The sequence below is a fragment of the Muntiacus reevesi genome, chromosome 2 (assembly GCF_963930625.1).
Source record: "Muntiacus reevesi chromosome 2, mMunRee1.1, whole genome shotgun sequence".
NCBI lineage: Eukaryota > Metazoa > Chordata > Mammalia > Artiodactyla > Cervidae > Muntiacus > Muntiacus reevesi.
Genome location: NC_089250.1, coordinates 25,722,932 through 25,746,429, shown reverse-complemented (window position 1 = coordinate 25,746,429; position 23,498 = coordinate 25,722,932). Strand labels below are relative to the sequence as shown.

The window sequence follows — 23,498 nt, the reverse complement described above, 5'->3', positions numbered from 1 at the left end:
AATATTTTCATCACCCCCAAAAGAAACCTTTTTAAACAAATTAAGCAGTCACTCCAAGCCCCTCTTTTCCCCAGCCCATAGCACTACTCATCCACTTTCTGTCTCTTTAGGGCTGTCTATTACATTTCACATAAATGGAATCATATAATATATGGCCTCTTTTATCTGGCTTTCATCATTTGACATAATGTTTTAAAGGTTTGTAGAATGTATTGGTGCTTTATTTATTTTAATTGATGAATAATATTTCATTGTGTGAGTATTTGACATTTTGTTGGCACATTATCAGTTGATGGACATTTGCGTTCTTTCTACTTTTGGGCTACTGTGGATAATACTGCTATAAACATTCATGTAAAAATTAAAGAAAAAAATTTAAACCAGCTTTATTGAGGTATAATTCATATACAGAGAACTGCACATATTAAATGTCTACAATTTGATGAGTCTGAACATATGCAAACACCCATGATGCCTCACTACAATCAAGGTAAGAGACATCAAAAACAAATTTCTATATGAACATATTCTTTCAATTCTTTCTGGAGCTCAACAACAATTTATTGAATCAATCAATCAATAGTCTGAGTATACACTCATCTAATAAAAATATAATCATATTATACAAAGTATAAAAATGGTTAAGATAAACTGCAGTAACAGACTAATCCACAAAAATTATGACTATTTGGTGTCATTCAAGTAAGGAAGAAATTAGGCATGCTTCTCTGTTTAAAATTGCTTGGCCTTTTCAATCAGGCTGAATTTCAGTGTTTTGGTTAATTGTGAGAGCTGAGGTAGAGAAAGAAATCACAATTCTGATTTTGGCTAATGTTATATCATAGGACACTGATAAAGCTATATAATATTCTAATATTTTGTTTTTCTAAATGTAAAAAAGCAAAATGATGATAACATGTATGTTTTCCCCCAAGCTCTGACATCATTTTATTCCAAGCAGACTTATTGTTATCATGTCATAGATGAGGAAACTGAAACTCAGAGAGATGAAAAGTCTTGGCTGACGCTACATTACACAGTCAGCTCGGGGTGGGGCATGAGTTCCGAATCCCTGTATTCTGAGTCCTGGCCCACTTTACTCCACTTCAGAATGCTGCCTAGATAAGTCTTTGTCAGAATCTCTCATTGTTAAGGAAGATCATTTTTATACAACATTGTAATTATTTCTATTTACATAAAAATTCTCTGAATGATTAAAACACTTTCTCGAATATGAATCCAAATAAGAGTATTCATAGAAAAAGATAATTCTGTTTAAAAATGATCTTGAGGTTATAGCTACAATGAAAGGTCACCTTGAAGCCCTAATAATTAAAACATAAATAGATAGCAAAATGTTTGGAAAAGGACTGAACTGGATGATGACGGTTTTGTAGACACTAAGGTAGTTAAATATTATGTGAGATGTTTAATGAATCTCCAAAAAAAGAGATGCCTATTAATAGTTTCCTGAGTTTTAAAAATACTGCAGCATGTTAAATCTTCACACCACCTTTTGCTTATATTGCCAGATATTTTTCAAAGAAGAACCAATTTCATTCTCATTTAAAATAACTGTCTTACAAGAGAAAAGAATGTTGGAGAAATACCTTTGGAATCAAAAGCAACCCAATGGTGACTGTCACAGTCAAATGAGTATGTGCAAAATACAGCATCAACATCCAATCAGACTGAAGTCTTGAGGCAAGAACAAATCTGAAATGAGAATTCACCACATTAGCAACCCAACAAGATCTCTACTTGAACATTATGATACTTGCTTTTCCTCAATGTATCAGTAAAAGCAAGGAAGTAAGAAGTCATACTGCTGTTTCTACAACATATATTGAACTGGCCAAAAAGTTCCTTCAGGTTTTTCTGTAAGATCTTATGGAAAAACTAAAATACAAATGAACTTTTTGGCCAACCCACTATTTTCATCATGGAAGAATAAGGGTCTAAGGAACCCTAACTAGTGCATAAGACATAAGCTCTTTATTTCCTTAAATTATCAATAGTAAGAAAGATAGAATATATTTATAAAATGTGCTAAACATTTTCTTGATTATTATGTAGGTAAGTTGAATATGCAAAGCATAAGCAGTGAACACATGTGAATTCCTCAAAAGAAGCGTAGGGTAAAAATTGATTATTTCAGGGAAATTTGGATTATAAGACACAGTCAAATAACTCTTGATCATAACAGTCTTCATTTAAAAACATTAATTAGAACTAAGGAAAAAAATGGGTAAATATGTATCTTAGTAAATGATCCCAGAGACTGATATGGTAAGCAATGTAATGGGAAAAATGAATGTACTAATGGTTTATAAAGTACATCTTTTTAAACTATTTTTAAACACTGAAATATAGTGGATGTATAAAGCGCATCTATTAAAATACAAATTTTAGTTTTTATAGAGCATCAAACTCTTTTAAAATAATTTAAAATGTTTATATTTAAAATCTTACAGAGGAATTTATAATGCTCTGTTCCAAGATGGCGCTGCAAGTAACATGTGTAGGAAAAATTCATTATTGATATCTGTCCTCGCAATTTTGGAATATTTTGACAAATCAGTAGGTACATGAATATGCACTAAAACTCATGTTTTAAGGATTTATCTTTATGCAAAAACCAGGTATTGCTTTTATTAAGGTCATTTTGCACTCATATTCTTTTAATGTTTCCCATCTATTGTTTATCCATGAAAACTAACTATGAGATTTTGGAATTAGAGAATTAGCATTTTGTTTCAATGATATACATTATCAAATCTGAAAAGCTAAATCCTAAGAGAATGCTTATGATATAATCATGAAATAAACATGTGTGCATGTGTGCTAAGTCACTTCAGTCATGTCTGACTCTTTGCAATGTTACGGACTGTAGCCTGCCAGGCTCCTCTGTCCATGAGATTCTCCAGGCAAGAATACAAGAGTGGGTTGCCACTTCCTGTTCCAGGGGATCTTCCTGACCTGGGGACTGAACTAAGGTCTCCTGCATTGCAGGCAGGTTCTTTACCCTGGGGTAGGAAGACCCCCTGGAGAAGAATATGCCAACCCACTCGGTATCCTTGCCTGGGAAATCCTATGCACAGAGGAGCCTGGCAGGCTACAGTCCATACGGTCACAAAGAGTTGGACAGGACTGAAGGACTAACACACATACTTTCTTTACCACTAGCACAACCTGGGAAGCCCGAAATAAACATATATGAATATAAAAATAGAGGAGGCTAATTTTATTTCTGCATTATACCATATTCAAGACTAACGTACTAAATACATATTATTAATATTTAAGATAAAAGTTCCATCAAGGCTATTTCTTCCTCATTTTTACCCCCATCTCCCTATTCCTCCAAAATCAAGGTCAAATGGAAGCTCAGGGGTTATCAAAATGCAGAGAGAGTCTTTTCCCTGTGTCTGGAGACATAAGCAACATAGACAGAAGTGCAGAATGACTATGGTCCTTCACAGACAACTAAAAGAGATTCTCTGGATTAACATCTTTCTGAATTCCTTTGTGAGAAGGGTAGCTTCATACCTGCTTTGAACATGACAATATTCACTGTGTTCAGGGATGGAATACTTTGGAATCCCATCTGTGCTAGGTCAGGTAAGATTTCTTTTTAAGTGCTAAAATAGGATTATCTTACTCAATAAAAAGTTACAGTCTTTGAGACAAGAGTATTGAAGCACTGAAGCAATATAAAATGTACCCCTGAAAATAATACAGTGCCAATCTTCTGGGGCCACAGCCAGTCCTGGAGTAGACAGGTACATCAGAGGAGATGGATTTACAGTCTAAAAGCATCCTATGTAGAAGGAATTCCTATCTCAAATGCCAACAGAAGTTGAAACTAGCCTGTCAATATCTGGAAAAAAGAATGGGTACGTATGTTTTGACTTAAACCAGTGACTCTTCCAAAAAATAATTTTGAAATATACTAACATCAGTTGTCCTTAATCAGCTTTTAATTACTGACAGATTTTTTTAGGTTGTTCTTCTGATTAGAAATATCTTAAGAGCAACTGAATTTTGCAGTAGTATTAAAGCTTCACTTAAAAAAATAGTATTTCAACTAAATAGGTCTAAAAGTCAGGTGCATACAAATATTTGAAAATTGAGGTTAAGAAAAAAGGCAGACTTTTAAAAAGTTTTGCAGTTTCCCAAAAGTTAGATTTCTGCTCAGTACTAAAAATAAGTAAAGAATTAGAACTGACTGAGCAAAATGCTTTCTCATTATTTATCCTTCTAGACTTGATCCTTTTAGCTTATTTTAGGTTCTTTTTGTTCAGTCTAACAGTTTGGTAAGAAAGATAGCAAATCTGTATATAATCTGTAGTAATAGTTTTTAACTTATATATATGTATGTACAAATATGTATACATACATATATGTATACATAATTTTATATTTTAAGTAGATAAGAAAAACATATATCCTATTGATATAAAATATCTTTGCTGATGTTGGATGCCTTATTTAATATTATTTCACTCCAGGAAAAATTTGCCAAGATAAATTCAGCTGATTTAAATTGTTATTGCTTCTTATCCTTGTATAGAGCTTGTATCTACATGAACACAGCTCATGGTTTATATGATTCTTCTAGTCGAGCTGGTGGGCTGTTTGGGACTCTGTACGAAAGGTCTAAGCAAAATAAGAAAGCTAATTTTAACAAGTATTTAACATGTTTCCTATTAAAACTGTTTTCTAAAGTGTGGCTGTGCATTCAAATATCAACTGAATACAAGATATCATTTTATGATTCCTGACTACAGTGAGAGATGATAAACATCCTGTAAAACATCCACAGATCATCACTTTTTCATCCTTTCATTAATCTCTATCTTTCTATTGAGGACCAAGACTAATACTCAATTTTTCTAATTACTTTAAGTGTGTCTTAACTTTTAATGTATATCAAGTAATTGAATGGCATCTCTTTGTTATTTTTCAAACTATTGGGTTCCTTTTATTTTCTTGCAGAGACTTATTTTCAATTATGAACCAGGTGAAAATTCTCAAAAGATAAGTCATGCATATTTCATTTTCTTCATTTTTCATAAGCCACTTTCTTTCTTCTTCATACTCTTTGGCTATAGAGACATATGGAATAACAAGAAACGGAGGGCCATGTATTCTTACCATAGAAAAGTCATCCCTACAGTGTGATGATGAAAAAAATCCAACAGCACACAAAAATCCAGCCATCAACTTGGAATGGATTTTGCTTTTGAATTCAACAGATTTCACATATATAAGTTTTCTGAGTGTTAGGATTTCGAAAGTATAAACTAACATAATAAACATGAGTAAAATCATAGATGATTTATCTGTATCTATTTTATAATGTATGTATGTATTGCTTTATAGCTTCAGAACAAAAAGCATGACATACTATAAACAATACCCAATGACACCCCCAGAAGTGTTTTAACGTAATACAATAACAGTGAGCTCCCTTTCAAATAAATGAAGGCAATAAACAGCTCATCAGAAGGAACTAAGAACAGCAGAGTTTTTAAAAAAAAACTGTATTCATTTGTCTTTTCTGTGACAAAGAAATTAGTCAATGTACAAAACATTATCCTTCCTAAATCTTTCCATTATGCATCTTATCCAGTTTTGCTGTTCAAATTAAACTGCAACACATCAGAAAAATAAAACAGTTATTTTGTGACTCTACAGATCACTTGCCTAATTGTATGAAATATAGCGGAGATAATGAGCTCATTGTGAACTGCAACAGCCATATAGCGCGGCTCATGAAATGCTGAAGGGACTGTCCGCACTGCATAGCAGAGATAAACACCCCACAGGAGGAATAAAAATTCAGCTGTGAGAAGAAAAGAAAAACATACAATTTGCTGTTAGCTTTATAGGTGAAGGAAGAAGTAAAATTTAAGCACTTTAGCAGGCATTTTGTGTCTATGATAGAAACACATAGAAATAGATGCACACAAAAATGTCATTCACATATGAATACATAGGCCATGTTTATTTTTAATTTTTATTCAGTGTATAGAAGGTTTTTCATAGGTATATTTTATTTTTTTAATTGAGAGTTTTTTAAACAGTGTTTGGTATCTCAGATTTTTTTTTTTTTTTTTGAGAATCAATAGCTTTTTCCTAAAATGTGCAAAATAATTTTCCACATCCCGAACCTAAGTTTAAGCTATTCACAGAGCCTCTGAGTCACAATAAAGTCATCAAGGTAGCAAAAGGCTTATAATGTATTTACATGCAGCTTCGAGATATTTAAGTTCTTAATACACTGAGTCTGGCTCAAAGACCTCCATTGCCCGAACTGTGAGAAAATTGGTTGCTAAACATGCAGTGGCATATTTTATAGGTGAACAATCATGGTTTTCACACCTGACAGACATCTAATCTTTGGTGGCTATATGCCAAAGTTTTAGTGAAATTCACCATCACCTTGTTCTCTTGCTCAAGCCAGAAGAAACAAGATAGTGTGGTAATTAAGGATAGGGCTTCAGAGTCACACTAGACCTGATGGGGAATTCTGGCTGGATCCCTAATTAACTTCGCATTATCTGACGTGAGTTAACCTGCTGGTCACAGTTTCCTTCTCTGGAAAATGAGAATAATAAAAGTACATATTTCATGGGGTTATTTGCTAACGAAATCCAATAATGGATAGAAAGCACTTAACAGTTTCTGACAGGGATGACGTCAGATAAAACAAATGTTAAATAATTAGTTCTTTTTGTTAAACATCTCCTTTGACTTTCTGAAATTTAAAAAAATTTTTTGGCCGTGCTGGGTCTTTGTTGCTATGCCCAGACTTTCCCTAGCTGTGGTGAGCAGGGGCTGCTTCTTCATTGTGATGCACGGACTTCTCATTCGGCAGCTTCCCTAGCTGTGGAGCGCGGGCTCCAGGGTGTGTGGGCTTCAGCAGCTGTGGCCCGTGGGCTCGAGAGCACAGGTCCAGCAGCTGAGGCACAGGAGCTTAGCTGCTCCACGGCATGTGGGACCTTCCCAGACCAGGGATTGAACCCATGTCTCTAGCACTGCCAGGCAAGGGCAAGACTCTTCACCAATTGACCCTTTAGGGAAATCCCTCTTTTGATTATTTTTTTCAAACTGAACATTGTTACTTTAACCTATTCTGACCAAGAAACTGTTACCATGCATTTTCTCTGTCGTAGTAACGTGACTTCATGGGACAATAATACCCGATTAACAAAAAGAAAGCTCTAATTAGCAAAAAGCATTTCACAAAATGCGTTGCCTAGAGGTAATCTACTTGCATACTGAAATACTGATTTCTAGTTCCATATGCCCAGGTGTTTTACCTGCTAAAGTTTCTACCAGTATTTAAACAATAAGCCCTAAATAAACACATTTTTACTCAAAAACCCTGATGTGGTCAAAAGCCAAAGAGAAAATGAACCTCAAAGATCTCCATGAGATGAGAGTGGAGGTCTCGATTATTCTGTATGTTGGCCACTGGCCATGTCTGTGAATGTTCTTCCTAGCCAAGCTTATTGGATTGGGAAAAGGTCTTCATGGAAAGTTTCCTTTCCTGAGGCTTGTAATTCTGTCCACGGTATTACTATTGCCTCTTCACTCAGGTTTGAAATCTCAGAGCCACCTTTCACTGCTACATTTCTACCTTGACTTATTTTTCATATGTATTACTTCTCTCAATGCCCACAATTACAATCTTCGCCTAAGTTCCTATAAATTTACTCCTTACGTATCAACTGCCCATCTAAACCTGGATTCACCCTATATTAATTCATTCTTTATAACAGCGACAAGTTCATTTTTCTAAAACTCCACTTTGATCATATCAGGATTTGTCCAGATCTCCATTTGGGTTCACTGATCTATATTAATATTTCCCTTAGAAGATTCATTCACACCCACTTAGGACCCTGGAATTAATTTCTGTTCCCAAAGGAAGACTACAGGGGTTCCTGCCAGGGCAGACATGTTTCAAGACTTTGATGACTTTCTTGTCAGAAAGTTTCAAGACTTTCTTACCCCCCAGGGCTTCCTGTTGGCTGCCCCATTGCCTGGCCTTATTCTTTTGTGCTCCTGTAGTTCTTAGACCCTGATTTCCTGTCTAGCCTCTGACCCTCAGGTGAGCTCTTGTGAGGAACTGCTTGTATCTTCATTTAGAAATCTTCAGTAGTTCACTATTATTTTATAACTGCTTGGCCTGGCACTTTTCGCCCTCTATGACCTCATGTTATACAACCAACATGAACTCTGAGCTGACCCAGGAAGACTCACTGTCCTCTGAACACTCCAAAGATTCTTGCTTCTGAATCTTTGTTTATGCTATTACTCACACACAAAATCTCCTCTCATCCACACTTCCAAGTTTTAACCTATCTTTTGATGTTCAATTCAGGTCCCACCTCCATCCCTAGGTCCTCAGCCATGATTCTAACTTACACTGAAGTTTCCTTCCTCTAATCTCTTACAGTTTTCAACTATCTATACCACACCATGCAGAGAATAATATGCCACACAATATATAAGTGGGAGAAAACTGCTCATGGAGTCTTGAGCCCTGACTGTGATGATATTTTTCAGGACAAGAACTGAGTCTTTCAATTATTTTTTCTACCTTTGTCCACAAAGATGATAGCAAGGATATTGATCACACATGGATAAGATTTAATAAATATTTATTGAACTGAATGAATATAAATGATATCAGTTTCATGTATTTAAGAGATAGAGGCTTTCTATTACCTTGCCACTCCACTTAACACTGATGGATGTCTAGATCCATCTAACATCTATATACACAATTTAAAGATCATACTGGCATTATGATTAATAAAGGCAAATGATACTTATTGATGGGCCACTAAGTGTGTGGTACTTGACACTCAAGAATGATGAATATGAAATATTATTAAATAACACTAGCACAAAAATGTGCTGCAGTTGAAGAATCCATATAAAACTGAATTATGAAAACTTTATCTTCTGGCCACTTATAGCAGTGTTTTTGTATAATGTCATACTAAACACCTTTTTTTAAAAAAAGGAAAGTAGTTATCAAGTTAATTAGTGTGCTACAATGAAAAATTACATTTAAAAATACAAGACAAAATAAGATTCCTCCAAACAGCTAAGCTGAACATTAAAATCATTTCATTAGCAATATCAAACAATATACTCCAGTAGAAAAACAATTTATTATTCAAAGTACCAATTAAACTAAATGCCATTTATAAAAGTTGTGCTGAGGAAAAAAATTCAGTTTCATATAATTAACTTTAGACTAACACTGCAATCAGTAAAGAAAATATGCAGATGTTACCAAATTTTGCAGTGCTGTTTCATGGGAGTTGAAATATATGTTGTGCCTCTGCTTTAGAAAATAATTTCTGGTGGCAAACGACTGATGGGAGGCATGGGTATAGTTAAAAAGGGAATTGAGTTTATATTTAAAGATTCAATTAGGGCTTTCAGAAAACTGAGGTATTCCACTTTTAATCTACAAGGAATAACATTTCATTTAAACGTTAACTACCATAACCTTTAAAAAACTAATACACCATAATGAAAGTAATTTCAAGTTATCTTTCCAAAGGTCTGGGTCAAGCAAAGGAGTGAGAGATAACATTAGTTTTTTGACAATGAAGATGTCCCAGGTTGGTGATCTTAGAACACCCTCAAGGGCTGGAGAAAAGCAACCTCAAAGTACAAACGACTCTAAAGCTGTGATCCTCTGCTTTGCCATGCTGCAAAGGCATTTTGCATTAATAATGTTTTATGCTTCTTCTGTGCTTCTTCACTCAGTTGTGTCTGACTCTGCGACCCCAGGACTGTAGCCCACCAGGCTCCTCTGTCCATGGGGATTCTCCAGGCAAGAATATCGAAGTGGGTTGCCATGCCCTCCTCTAGCAGATATCCACAACCCAGGGATTGAACCCAGGTCTCCCACACTGCAGACATATTCTTTACCCTCTGAGCCACCAAGGAAGCCCTCATGCTTCTTAGCACATTTAAAAATTATTTTTACATGGCACAACTAAATATATAAATGAAACATTTAGCCTTCCTTTTCCAAGTGTTTCTTTTAATGTTGTCTTCTGTTTTTCTCTAAATCCTATCCACTTAGAAAATTTACAAAGTAAACTTACTCCATTTTATTCTAATAATATGGTGGACTGCACAGAAGTTATCATTAGGTCAAACAACTAAATAATGTTCGAAAACAGCTCAAATTCCAGCATTCCAGGGTTTGGTTGCAGACAGAAACCTTGATATTCTGAAGGCTTATTTGTCTTGTCTTTGATTTGAATAAAGATAGGTGTGAGATTTACAGTGGTGAAAACAATGAAAAGGATCCTTCTGGTAGAATTTTAAAGGCAGGATTGACTTTGTGAGACCACGTGGTCTTGGGGGTATATTTTTGAGTGTGTGGATGTGGCCGGAAAAGGGGTGGTTAGTGAGTTGCAGGAATTCTGTTTGTTGTAAAATCAGTGTACTCATCTGAGAAGCATGGAGAAGATGGATGTTGCCGGGAGTTCACAACTGGGAGTTCACAACTAGGACTCTGCGGGCCGGGAGTGCCTGCCCCCTTCCCAGCTCCCGGGAGCAGTAAGGAAGGGATGGGCAGAGCTGGGCCGTAGGACACGCCATGGACAGGCCCATGGAGAAGTTGGCTCCACTCCTGCTGACTCACCATGAGCAGAATCTGGATCCCAGGTCTCCTGGTTCTCCTGACCAGTGTTCTCTAAATTATATCCTTCGTTGGAGACCTTCTTTTGCTTTATTACTTACTAGAGGCATAGACGTTGGCTTTGACTACTGTGGGGAATGGGTCTCAGTGAGCTGAAACAGGAAAACTCACAAACCTTCTCATTCCTCCATACTTAAACCTCAGGAGAAGGCTCTCTGCTCGCCACAGTTACTGCAGACATCGGAGTGGGATGGGGTATAACAGGCTGGAATTTGCAGTCCATATGGGTTAGCAGCTTGTTTTTAAACTATGATAGTCATTTGAGTACAAGTAAAAGAGCTGCCAAAATCTTTTGACAACAGAGTTAATCTATAGGCGATCTCTACTGAAGCAACAAAACCTTTTTTCGCCCATCTTAATTTTTCACCCTTTAAAACCCAACAGTTCCACAGGGGAGCTGAAACTCCTTAGAAGCTATGACCACTACAGATATCTTAATTACTCCTGCTCCATGTCCTTTAGGCACTGCCCCAAGACCCCATCCCCAAATTTCTTCACTTCTAAAAAGAAAAATGGCACTGTAAGGATAAAATAAAGGAACAAAATTAATTTATCCTTTCTCTCAGCCCTTCAGCATCATAACTACTCCTCAAGAAATAAAACATTGTTCAGAAGAAGTAGTATGTAGATAAACAAGGAAAATAATCTCTACTTCACTCATTCAAGAAACTATCAAAAAGACCTTCAAAAAGTATGAGTGTATCATATATAGAATCTAAACACAACACAACAAAACAAAACCACATTGAACACATAGAAACAGTACAATGGTGATTGACAGGGGCTGAAATTGTAGGGATAACTTGGAGAGTTATCAAAGGACAGATTGGTCAAAGGCTACAGATGTTGTTAAAAGATGGATACATTCTGAGGATCTAATGTACAGCACAGTAACTATACTTGAAATATGCTAAGAGAATGGATTTTAAGCATTCTTACACATACACACTCAATCCCCCAGGAAACTATGTGAGTTGGTGAATATGTTAATTAACTTGACTGGGGGAATCATTTCACAATGTATCATATGTCAAGTCATTATGTTTAAATATATTGCAAGTTCACTGATTATGATTCAATAAAGTACAGTATAAAATTTAAAAACTAAAAAAATAAATAAATAAAGCAACATAAAAAACAAACAACCCTCCCCCCTCCAAAAAAGTATGTGTGAGTTTCTCATGATATAGCTCAAGCCTGTCAATGCAGTCAAGCTTTCATTTCTTTGATTGAAAATTAAAAATACATTTTAAAAATGGTAACAAATGATGCAGCAGGATTAAGGCATATGGTACATTAGAATAAAAAAAGATGCATGTAAATGAACCTAAATCATGAACATTAATCTAAGTCAGATGGAAAGGAAGTCTAATCTATTTTCCCCAGTACTCATTAAAGGGTGCTCATACCACATTTCACCTGTCACAATAGAGCCTAATCTTCTAGGAGAATTAAGTATTTAAATCCTGCGAAACAATTGCTATTCTAGAATTTCCCTATATAACTCAGTAGGTGTTGCTATATTCTCCTCAGTTTCTTCTAAACACTGGCATACAACTAATTGAATTACTGAACACACTGTCTGCCTTTGTGTTTAAAATATACCAGGCAAGAGGAGAATTAGGTTTCTTCCCAGTAGTTTTCTATACCTGATTCCTCCTCTGAAACACTTGTGGTAGGAAAATCACCTACATGGGCAGTTCTGGAGTGAGCAAAAAGTAGGAAGGACCCATTCCTTAAATTTACGACTCATATTTCTAACCAGAGTCCTACCTCAGTGGAAAAACTAGTATCACACTCAAATGATTCTTTAATTTGTATTAAAAAAAAAAAACAGTTTCAGACAGGTAAAATTGATCCAAGTTTATCAATATATTAACAGCACTTTTTTGGTTTTTTTGTTTTTTGAACTTGACTCCTGACACTAATATAAGTATACACAACTTCTTGACACAGATTTCTCACAACAACTTCAAGGTAAAGCCTATCTCCATCCTTAGCCTGCACAGAATTATTTCTGTTTAGGAAACGGGGAATAATTTAGCTTTCAGTACATGCTTCTTTCTGGCAGACTGAAGATACATTAATTTATTCTTGAATAATAGCTTGGATATAAAAAATCTAATGGTAAACATGCTACTTATAGAAATATATAAAGAGAACTGCAAAGAGGCACACATTAGCAAACATTAAGAGGGGTTAAACATGGACTATCTAATGATACATGCCAAAAGAGAAATAAATGCAACCACTGTATGCAGTGTGGAAAAATACAGCAACCACATGTCTCTTGAGTTTTCAAGATAGTCTTAATTTAAAATATTTGTTCCTGTTGTTAAGTCACGTGTCTTGAGTTTTCTTCAGAGAATTGTGTCACTCCAAGAAAAGTGTAAGTTTGAAACTAAGGTGTTTCAGTAGTTCAGTAAATTACTCACTAGGACAAAAATAATCACTAAAAGATTAAAATATTATCACCAAACATTTAACTTCCTCTTACCTCTTGATCTCTATACCTTATCATTAGTCTTTTACTTTAAAGTATTTTGTACCTTAAAGAAGGTCACATTTGTGATCTCTATGTAGAAATAAATATGAATACAGAACTGACAGTAACCTGTAGCTCATTTTACATAAACTTTCTTTATATATAAGAATTTTCTAAGATAAGCAAGATCCACTAAATACCTGTAATGTCTCTAGTACTGAAGACCTTATGGTAGATATAAAATATATGAGACTTATTCCTCTCATCAGGTAGTTCACTATTGGGTTATAAAGATAAGTGAGAATCAAAAGCAAAATTAGGTGGTAAAGTCCCTTGGTACAGTGGTAGTTCATTGAAGAAAGACAATCATTTGGACTAGAACCCAGGAATCTTTATAAAAGAGAAGTTCTTTGAGGCATGGATAATATTTAGAATATTATAAAGAGGTATAAAGAACATTTCCTTTGATAGGAGGAGTGGTGGAGGTGTGTAGAAACTGTGTGTAACATGAAGGAAATGCCTAACTGGAAAAGAGGGCAATGTTAAAATACATTGTAAATAATGCTGGATTAACAATTCTGCTTAAGTTTACTGTGAGTCTTGAAAATCTGTTAAAGGAATTTGGAGAATCAGAAAGTGATGTGATGAATCAAACAGTAAGTTTAATCTAGGTTGCTTTTAGAAGACACACATACCCACACCCGCCCCACACACACAACCCAAATTCAGGGATTTTGGAGTTGGCATCATTAGAATGGAGAAAGACATACAGCAGTACTTCTCAAAGTGTGGTCTCACATCCAAAAGCAGAAGCATCACCTGGGAACCTGTCACAGAGCAAATTCTTGGGCTTCATTCTGCTTCTTCATTGCCAACCTAATGACACCTTATTTTGTATTTTGAGTGTCGTATTCTTTGTAAAACATAAGAGAAATGTAATGTGCTTTTCTTCATAGTAACATTGGGAAATGATTTTTCCTAGTTTGGTCAACCTGGATTTAAGAATGTAAACTAATGTTACAGGTTTCTATTAAGTAGAAATTTTATATCTACACAATTTGTTTAGTTTTCACATTCAGATGAAAGTCAGAATCAGAACTGCTTCCTACCGTGGTTCCATGCTTTATCTTCTAATACTGATATTGATATCTACTGATATGGAACTACAGATATTTTCATTGCTATTGATCAAAATAATGACGACAGACTTTATATATTATTATAGTGCTATAACCATTCCCTTTATGTATCCACATTACTTTATTACTACAGATATCAGGCTCATATGAGTCCTAAAATACCCTCTCCACAAAAATATTATTCCATTCAAATTGTAAACAATGTACACATTTTATGAGCTTCTAGCAAAATACTAAATGTGAACATTCCACAAACAACTGCCAATATGGGGGAGATAGATAATGGGAATTAAATTCATGTTTTTATTTTTGACATCTGCCAAAGAAAGTTAAGATTTGTCCCTGGTTGACTGAGGGGAATGACAACAAAATAATAAAATGTTTTTGTATCTTTGCAGGGTTAGTTTAAAAATAGCCCAATATTAACAACAGAAAAATTCCTATGGAATTTTCTCTTTCTCATTTTTCAAAAAGCCAAGGTACCAGAAAAATAATCTCATCATGGCCCAAGTCATCATGGGCTTCTTCTAAGATCTCCAGTTTCTCAGTCACATAACTTACTCCCCACAAGTAGCTAGGTTCTGTGTTTCTGTAATACCAGAACTCCAGAGAATTCCCAATAAATTATCTTTAGAGGAAAGATAAATTAGAAATTTTGCCCAGAGCACTCTATAGAGACCAAGTCTGATATATCATAGGACCCAAACTATATTAAAAATACCAGCACATTTCCTTTTTTCTCCCAAAATAAAGAAATAAGTCAAAAGATTCGATACTGTTAGCCCAATGGGGACACGTTGATAGGATGGAAAGCAGAAAGTCTCTGTATAAAGAAGCTGCCTTTACTTAATGTGTTTCTCCTTCTTGCACAAAGAAGGACATTTTCTGAACAAAACTGCACACCTCTGAAAAATAATGGAAACTCCCAGCAAAAGTTTGCATTCCACATATCATTATTGTCCTTTTCACCAAAACCAAATATGTAAAATTCTTTTAGAGTTTGTGAAAGGGTTTGGCAAGGCTTCTAAGGAAGTCCATTGTAATGCTAGTGGGCAAACGACAAGACAACTGCACAAAATGAGTGACCACATACCGACTGCTGTCATGTAATCCCAGCGCTCGACGAGGCACATGTTGAAGATGAGGTGATCTGATGTTTGCCCTTGGCCAATGAGTGAAATCTGCCTCTCCAAATTCTGGCAAACAGATGATGTCCAGCCAACAAGAAACCAGAACACCACCAGGAGTATTACTGCCAGCATCCTCATGACACGTCCACCAGTCATGTATGGAATCCGCTGGGCTGTTCGTGAAAGGAACACCTTCAAAACCCTGGGAGAGCAAGACATCAAAATGTGAAGGCAAACCTAACACCCAGGAAGTAAAATTCTAAAATACCTGATTTTTCTTGGTGAAATCTAAATCTATCCAAACTTACTTAGGCAGAATTTTAACAACAACAAAAAAGAAGTGTTGCTTATTATTTTTACTGAATCTCATTCTATTTTATCTTCCAATAGCAGAACAAATATCCTGTGTTAGAGGTCAGTGAGTCAACAGATCTGTGTAGGATGGAATTCTTTTGAGTATGTCTTAATATTTCAAGGAAAATTCTCAGGACCTTAGAAAGATTCATTGGCAAATACTGCTCAAACCGGGTTTCTAAGGGCTCAAAAAAAACCCCTGAAAGTTAGTAGTTGGGTTTTACATTATACTAAGTCAAAAACTTCCTTAAATGAGTTATTCTTTATAGCAGAATGTTATAAAAGGTATTTTTTGAAAATCATTTTATGTAGCCTCCCTTTGTCATCATTGTATCACATAATGAAAAATAATTATGAGTACAAAAAAAAACAATAAGAGGACTATTTAAATACCCCTCAATAAGACTACTGCATTAAAGAAGACTGGAATATGACCTACAAGAACTACATTTGTTTTTTTGGTGTATATATGACTCAAATGTATAGCCAGGGTTGAGAACTACTGGATTACATGGTATCTAAGAACTGTTTCATCTCTGAAAATGATGTGAAGACAAAATTCAACCTTACTACAGGGGTCTTTCCAGCTATCCTTTCTTTAATATCATCTCCAGAATATCCTTAGCTGATTTTAACTCCCCACTCTCATTCTGATATTTTAGGTCACAAAGTTATGACTTACTACCTAAATGGTTTATGGTACTATAAGTGTATCCATAATCAATTTCTAAATGAATTCATCTTTTCAACTTTTCTGTTTCCTCCTCCATCTCATTCTTTCAACTTATTAAATGAAATGTTCCTATGAATTATTCATAAAAATCATTATAAATCCAGAAATGAAACTTACCCACCTGAAATAATCTAGATTTTTTTTACTATCTTTTCTCTCAATGCAGGGCTTTGATAGCTCTTCCGGAATTAATATCCAGTAAAGAAAGTTATTTTCTAGCAGGTTCATATTTATCCTCCCCCTGTCTATATTTCCTAGCTTCTCTGGTGGCTTAGACAGTAAAGAGTCTGTCTGCAATGCAGAAGACCTGGGTTTGATCCCTGGGTTGTCAGGAAGGTCCCCTGGTGAAGGAAATGGCAACCCACTCCAGTATTCTTGCCTGGGGAATCCATGGACAGGGAGCCTGGTGGGCTATAGCACAGGGGATCACAAAGAGTCAGACACGACTGAGCGACTTTCACTTTAACCCGTATCTTTAACCCCACTGTCCTGCAGCTAACACATAGTATGAATTTATTTAATTCTGAATAAAATACTTATCCTCAATTTTAATGTAGAACAACACCAGAAAGGTTTTAGTATAAAATAAGAATGCAAAAGATCACTTTAATTACTCGTTTAACTACAGAGAGTCCCCAATTTAACAGTTCAACTTCGTGATATTTTGATTTTACGATGGCACAAAGTGATAAGCATTCAGCAGAAACTGTACTTAGAATCTGAATTTCGATCTTTTACTGGGCTAATGGTATGTGGTACAATACTCTCTCCTGATGCCTCAGCTCCCAGGCAGCCACAGGATCACAAGGTCAAACAACTGATCCACTTACAACCATTCTGTACTCATTCAATCATTTTGTTTTTCACTTTCAGTACAGTATTCAAAAAATTATATGAGATATTCAACATTTTATTGTGAAACAGACCTTGTGTTAGATGATGTGGTCAAAGTGCAGGCTGCTATGTGTTCTGAGCACAGTTAAGGTAGTCTGGGCTAAACTATGATGTTAGGTATATTAGATGCATTCTCGACTTAATGATACTCTCAATCTACAATGGATTTATCTGGATATAATTCTACTGAAAATCAAGGAAGATCTGTAGTTCACCAGATTAGTAGTTATTCTCCATTCTCTGGGTGAAACACACTAGCACTGGTAGCAAACGCATGCCTCCCTCTAGTAGGCCTTAAACACTTCTGCTCCAGGTAATTGAATTGCTGCCTGTTAAGAATCAGTTGTACTTGTTCCCAAATTATACCCACTGTTATCATCTTTTTTTCTTGAAGTATAGTTGATTTGTGATATTAGTCTCAGGTGTGAAACTAGCAGTTCCACAGTGATTCGGTATTTTATAGATTTTACTCCATTTAAAGTTAGATAAAGAGGGGAGGTGGTAGTTAGTCTGGTCTTTGATGGATATCAATTGACAGAAGTGGAGGAAAGTAGAAAAGATATAAGAGGATATTCTAACTGAAGGGAAAAACATAGCAAAGTCCAAACCAGAGAAATGTTATCTTTGAGGGACACTGGATGGAAATGTTTGGCAAGAGGGGAAGTTTTCTTTAACCCAGAGGAACTCCTAGGGATTTTTCAAGTTACTTTGAGGGGTTTTCACTGGGTTGAGAACCACTGCTTCAGAGAAAAATAGTTGATTTATGTTTTCTTTCTATGGCCAAGATGTGGAAAGTCATTAACTTTTCTGTTACTTGAAGATTTTCACATAGAAACTCTAAACTTCAAAGAGAGCAAATAGTCAATTTTTAAAAATAATTACCTTTAAAATATACTACTTTTTGACCAGATGAGCTTGTTATTTGCAGGGGAAATCTATATGATCCCAGTAAAGTAATCTTTTAGTCAAGAAACCAGTTTCCAAATTATCAGACATTTTCATGTTTTCCATGGGGATTTATCATAGAGCCTGAGAATTCAAGATTTTCAGGTCCCCAAACTTCATTTCCAGAGAGGGAAAAACCAAAGCCAAGCCCTCATGAGCCTCCTGTTATCGATTTTACTGACTTTCAAACACTAGAAAATACAGTAACACAACTCTGCACTGCAGTCTAAGCATTTCAGGATATTGGTTTTTGTAAAATGGAATAAGATGCATTTTTCTAGGATTGCCTTAAAATGAGAAAATTCTGCTACATCTTTTAAAAAATGAGTTCTTGTTAGTCTATATGGGATCACTGCCTAGAAACCAAGTTCTAAAAGTGAAATCCTTAGACATGCACTTATATGAAATATAGCTATAGAAAAAGTGCAACCATTAAACATACAGATTACTTTTCCTACTATTTTTTTATAGATAAATCTTTAAGCTACCATCTGTTGAGAAGGCTTCACTATTCTCAATGAACACGGTAATATATTTGAGGACTACAAAAAATCTCCAGAATTTAATACAAAAAGGCATATTTAAAGTATATATTCAGTTTTCATTAATAGGAGATAAATTGAAAGAAATCGTGTTGAAATGATTAAAAAACAATGGCAATCCAGGAATTGGCTGTCACTATATGTCTAATTCTACTTTTTTACTTTCCACACACTTCATGTTTGAGCTCACAAAACTACTGTAAGGGCTTATACTTAGGTTATATGATTATCTTCTTCAAATATCTAATTGTTAGTTTGGGTTTTTTTTGGATTTGTTTTTTATGTGGAAAATTTTTGAAGTCTTTATTGAATTTGTCACAATATTGCTTCTCTGGTTTTTGGCAGCAAGGTACATGGGATCTTAGCTCCCCCACCAGGGATTGAACCCTTCACTCCCTGCATTGGAAGGTGGAATCTTAACCAATGGACCGTGAGGGAAGTCCCTCTAGTTGATATGTTACTCCTTATTTAACTTGATCTCTCTTCAGCTTTTGCCTTGGCGGAAGCACTTAGCTTCCATTATGTCATAGTCTCTTGGTTTTCATCCTACTCCTCTGTCAGCAATTTTTTGGTTTCCAGCACAGAGTCCTCTGCCTCAGCCTTCCTTTTAAATAAGACTGCTCCTCAAGGATCTCCTAAATGTTGTCACCTTCTATTTTTGCTCTACATGTTATACCTGGGAAATTCCAACCACGACTCTGCTTCAGTTATGTATCTGTTGGGGAGTCCCAAATCTGTAACTTTGGTTTATTTAGATCACTCTCCTGAGCTTAAGATCTGTAGACTCAGTGATCCACTGGACATCAACAGGTCCCAAAATAAAATCATTACTCTCTCAATTCCTGTCTCCTCTAACCCACTGCTCATGTATTACCTGTCTGAATGACAAGTACCAGTTAATTATTCAAAGCAGAAACCTAGGAAGGAACTTTGATACTTCTCCTCTTCTATGTTCCAAAACACCAAATGCATAATTAAGAATTTCTGGGCACTTCCCTAGAGGTCCAGTGATTAAGGATCTGCCAGGCAATGCAGGAGACTTGGGTTCAATGTCTGGCCAGGCAACTAAACCCGCCTGCCTCAACTACGGAACCAGGGCGCCACAACTAGAGAGAAGCCTAGCTGTGCACAACTAGTGCAGAGCAACGAAGAGGCCATGTGCCACAACTAAGACCTGCCACAGCCATAAAAAATATTTTTAAAGGAATTTAACTGCTACCTCTTATATACTGAGAATATCTTTCAAATCCTTCTATTTTTCTCCATTTTCACTGCCACTGTACAGCTCGTGGTCATCAACCTATTTCCTACAATAGCTTCCTAACCAGTATCCCTACTGTTCTCTCCCACCATCAGGCCACACTGTACGTTAAAGCCACCGCGACGTTCCTCACTGCACTTCTGATCCTGTTTCTCTCCTGTTTACAGTCCTGTGCTTCTCCACCCAAATTCAGCTACCTTAGGATGGTAAAAGGCCTTTAAAAATTGGTCCCTCTTTGCTTCAGCCGGCTCATCGTTCACCATTCTTGCCTTCCTACAATCCTGCAGGTCTCTCTGAACAACACGCGGTGTCCTCTATCTGAACCTTTGCCCTCTTTTTCCTGTACTGCCCCTCCCTCTCCCCTCATCAATACAAACACCTAATTTAGCCAATTCGTTCATAGTCCTTCAAGGTTCAATTGAGATGCGACTTGCTCTAGGCCAGTGGTTCCCAAACCAGTAGCATTAACACCACCCCCAAACTTGTTAAAAATGCAAATTTTTGGGTCCCCTTCCGATCTACTATGTCAGAAACACTGGGGGTTATGGCCCAGAAACCTGTATTTTAACAAACCCTTTCAACCCTTTCAATAAATTCTGATGAAGGCTATAGTTTGAGAGCTGCTGCTCTAAATAATTTTTCCCCTAAAGGCTTAAGACTGGTGCGCCTGTCTTTCCAATGGGCTGACTGCTCTAATCTATCAGATACAATTTTGAGTTTTCGTTACGCTGACAACAAAATTTAAAACCTCTAGCATCAGAAAGTTTTCTATTTTCAGAATATTTGCATTTGTGATTCAACCGCCTCTTTTTTGTTTACTACCAGGAAATGAATATGGACATAAGCCATACAGGCTTCTACTAATTTAATTGGAATAATCCTGAAGTCTTGAAGTTCTTCACTAGATTTGAATTTCTATTAAGTTTACTGCTTTCTTAGAAACTCCAGAAAATAAATGCTTCTGCTGAAAGACAAGAGGTGATTATTTTCTTTTATAAATACAAAGCCACTCAATTCTTGGCAGAAGAGCCTTGATAGTAAACAACACAGAAAAGGCTGAAGTCACTACTCAGTTTGCTTTAAGTGGTCATAAGCCCTCATGTTTCTCAAGCTTTTCATCAACTTCTCAAGCTTCATTTTCAGAAGTAACATAACACTACTTTTTAATCACTGGATATATTTAAAAGGATCAGTATCACATAGGCAAAAACAGATTTTAACATTTATGAGACATGAATTTCAGTAAGACTGTGGTGACTATTTTAAGTTATTGTTATTATAAGAAGGAAACCCATAACTCAGCTTCTCCAACATAGGTTATTTTATCAATTCCAATTACCTGCTTTAGCTCTCATATCTCATAGTAACCTTCCTTTCTTTTGACCTGATTTTAAGTAGACAGGATAAGGGAGAATAATGAAAAAATAAAGGGAGAAGAAAGAGTTATATGACCGTTACAAGTCAAATATTTGATAGAGCTAGAAGGAATCTGCAGATTATTTCTTCTGCTCTTAGGAAAAAGGCAAGAATGTCTGTTTTCACCACTTCTATTCATCATTGTACCAGAAGTTCTAGTATGAGTAATTTGTCAAGAAAAAAAGAAATAAAATGAATCCATATTGGAATGGGAGAAGTAAAGCTGTATCTATTAGTAGATGACACAATCTTATATATAGAAAACTCTAAAGAACACACACACACATAATCTGAGCTAAACACCAAATTCAGCAAAGTTGTAAGATGTAAGTTCAACATTTAAAAATCAGTTTTATTCTTATGTATTAGCAATGAGCAACTTGAAAATGAAATTGACTGAAGAGTTTCATTTACTATAAGCATCAAAAAACACCTAGGAGTAAATTTAACCAAGAAGGTAAAAGATGTAATCTATATAACATCATTGAAAGAAATTTTAAAAGATCTAAAGAAATGGAAAGTGTGTTCATGGGCTGGAAGATCTAATACTGCTAAAATGGCAATATTCCCTAAACTGATCTACAAGTTCAAGTCAATTTAACTAAACAGTGTGATACAAGCATAATGATAGACATATAGAACAACAGAATAAAACTGATCATCCAGAAATAAACCTCTACGTCTCCAGTCAATTGATTTTTTGACAACAGTGCCAATATCATTCAATACGGAAAAAAATAATCTTTAAAAACAAAAATATAAAAAAGGGAGCTCCCTGGCTGTCCAGAGGTTAGGACTTGGTGTTTTTACTGCCATGATCCTGGGTTCAATCCCTGGATTGAGCTAGACCCCACAAGCTGCTCAGTGCCACCAAAAAAAAAGAAAAGAAATCTTTTTAACAAATGGTCCTAAGGATAAGTACATATCCTAGTGCAAAAGAATGAATTTAGACCTCTATCTCGCATAATATACAAAAATTAATTCCAAGTGAATCAAAGACTCAAATGTAAGAACTAAGACTATAAAATGCTTAGAAGGGACCAGAAGTATAGATCTTTCTGATCTGAGATTAGGCAATGGTTTCTTAAAATCATACCAAGGCATATGTATAAAAGAAAAAATAGATAAACTGAGCTTCATAGAAATGAAAAAAAAAATTCATGCACCAAAGCACACTATCAAGAAAGTAAAAAAATAAAAGCCACAGATTTGGAGAAAATATTTTCAAATAATTTATCTGATAAGGGCCTCAGATCTAGAATTTATAAAAACTCATACACCACCAAAATGCAAAAAACCCAATTTAAAAATGGACATATTTCTAAAGAGATAAATAAATGGCCAATAAACACCTAAATATAAACTCAACATCATCAGTCACTGGGGGAATGTATAAAAAGATTTTTTTCCTTTTGCGCTTTAAAAAATTTAAAGTATCTTTTTATATTTTATGTTTCCTTGTAAGAATACCTAAAATAAATAAATATAAATATCTTCCAGCCACCTTTCAAAATTTACTAGGGGAAGGGATGGAGTGGGAGGTTGGGAACTTACATATATAAGCTATAAATATGGAATGGATAAAACAACAAGGTCCTACTATATAGCACAGAGAACTATAAGTCAACACCCTGTGATAAACCATAATGGAAAAGAATATAAAAAAGAATGCATAGATGTATAACTGAATCACTTTCCAGTACAGCAGAAATGAAAACAATATTCTAAATCAACTACACTTCAGTAAAAATGTTTAATAGGAAACAAAAGTAGCTATCTATCTATCCTTTCCCACAAAGGGTAAATATTTGGTGCTAACAAGCACAGTAGAGAAAACTGCTATGAATTGCAC

The 23,498-nt window shown here is 35.4% G+C and overlaps 1 protein-coding gene across 1 annotated transcript in view; it reads right to left on the bottom strand.

Annotated features, from left to right (window-relative positions):
• GPR158 (G protein-coupled receptor 158) overlaps positions 1 to 23,498 on the bottom strand; it is a 294,774-nt gene that overhangs the window by 4,084 nt on the left and 267,192 nt on the right. The window contains exons 7-9 of the mRNA XM_065919570.1: positions 15,465 to 15,703; positions 5,710 to 5,848; positions 1,611 to 1,716 (exon numbers count right to left, since the gene is read on the bottom strand). Coding sequence (XP_065775642.1) covers positions 1,611 to 1,716; positions 5,710 to 5,848; positions 15,465 to 15,703 — 484 coding nt within the window. The remainder of the gene's footprint in view (positions 1 to 1,610; positions 1,717 to 5,709; positions 5,849 to 15,464; positions 15,704 to 23,498) is intronic.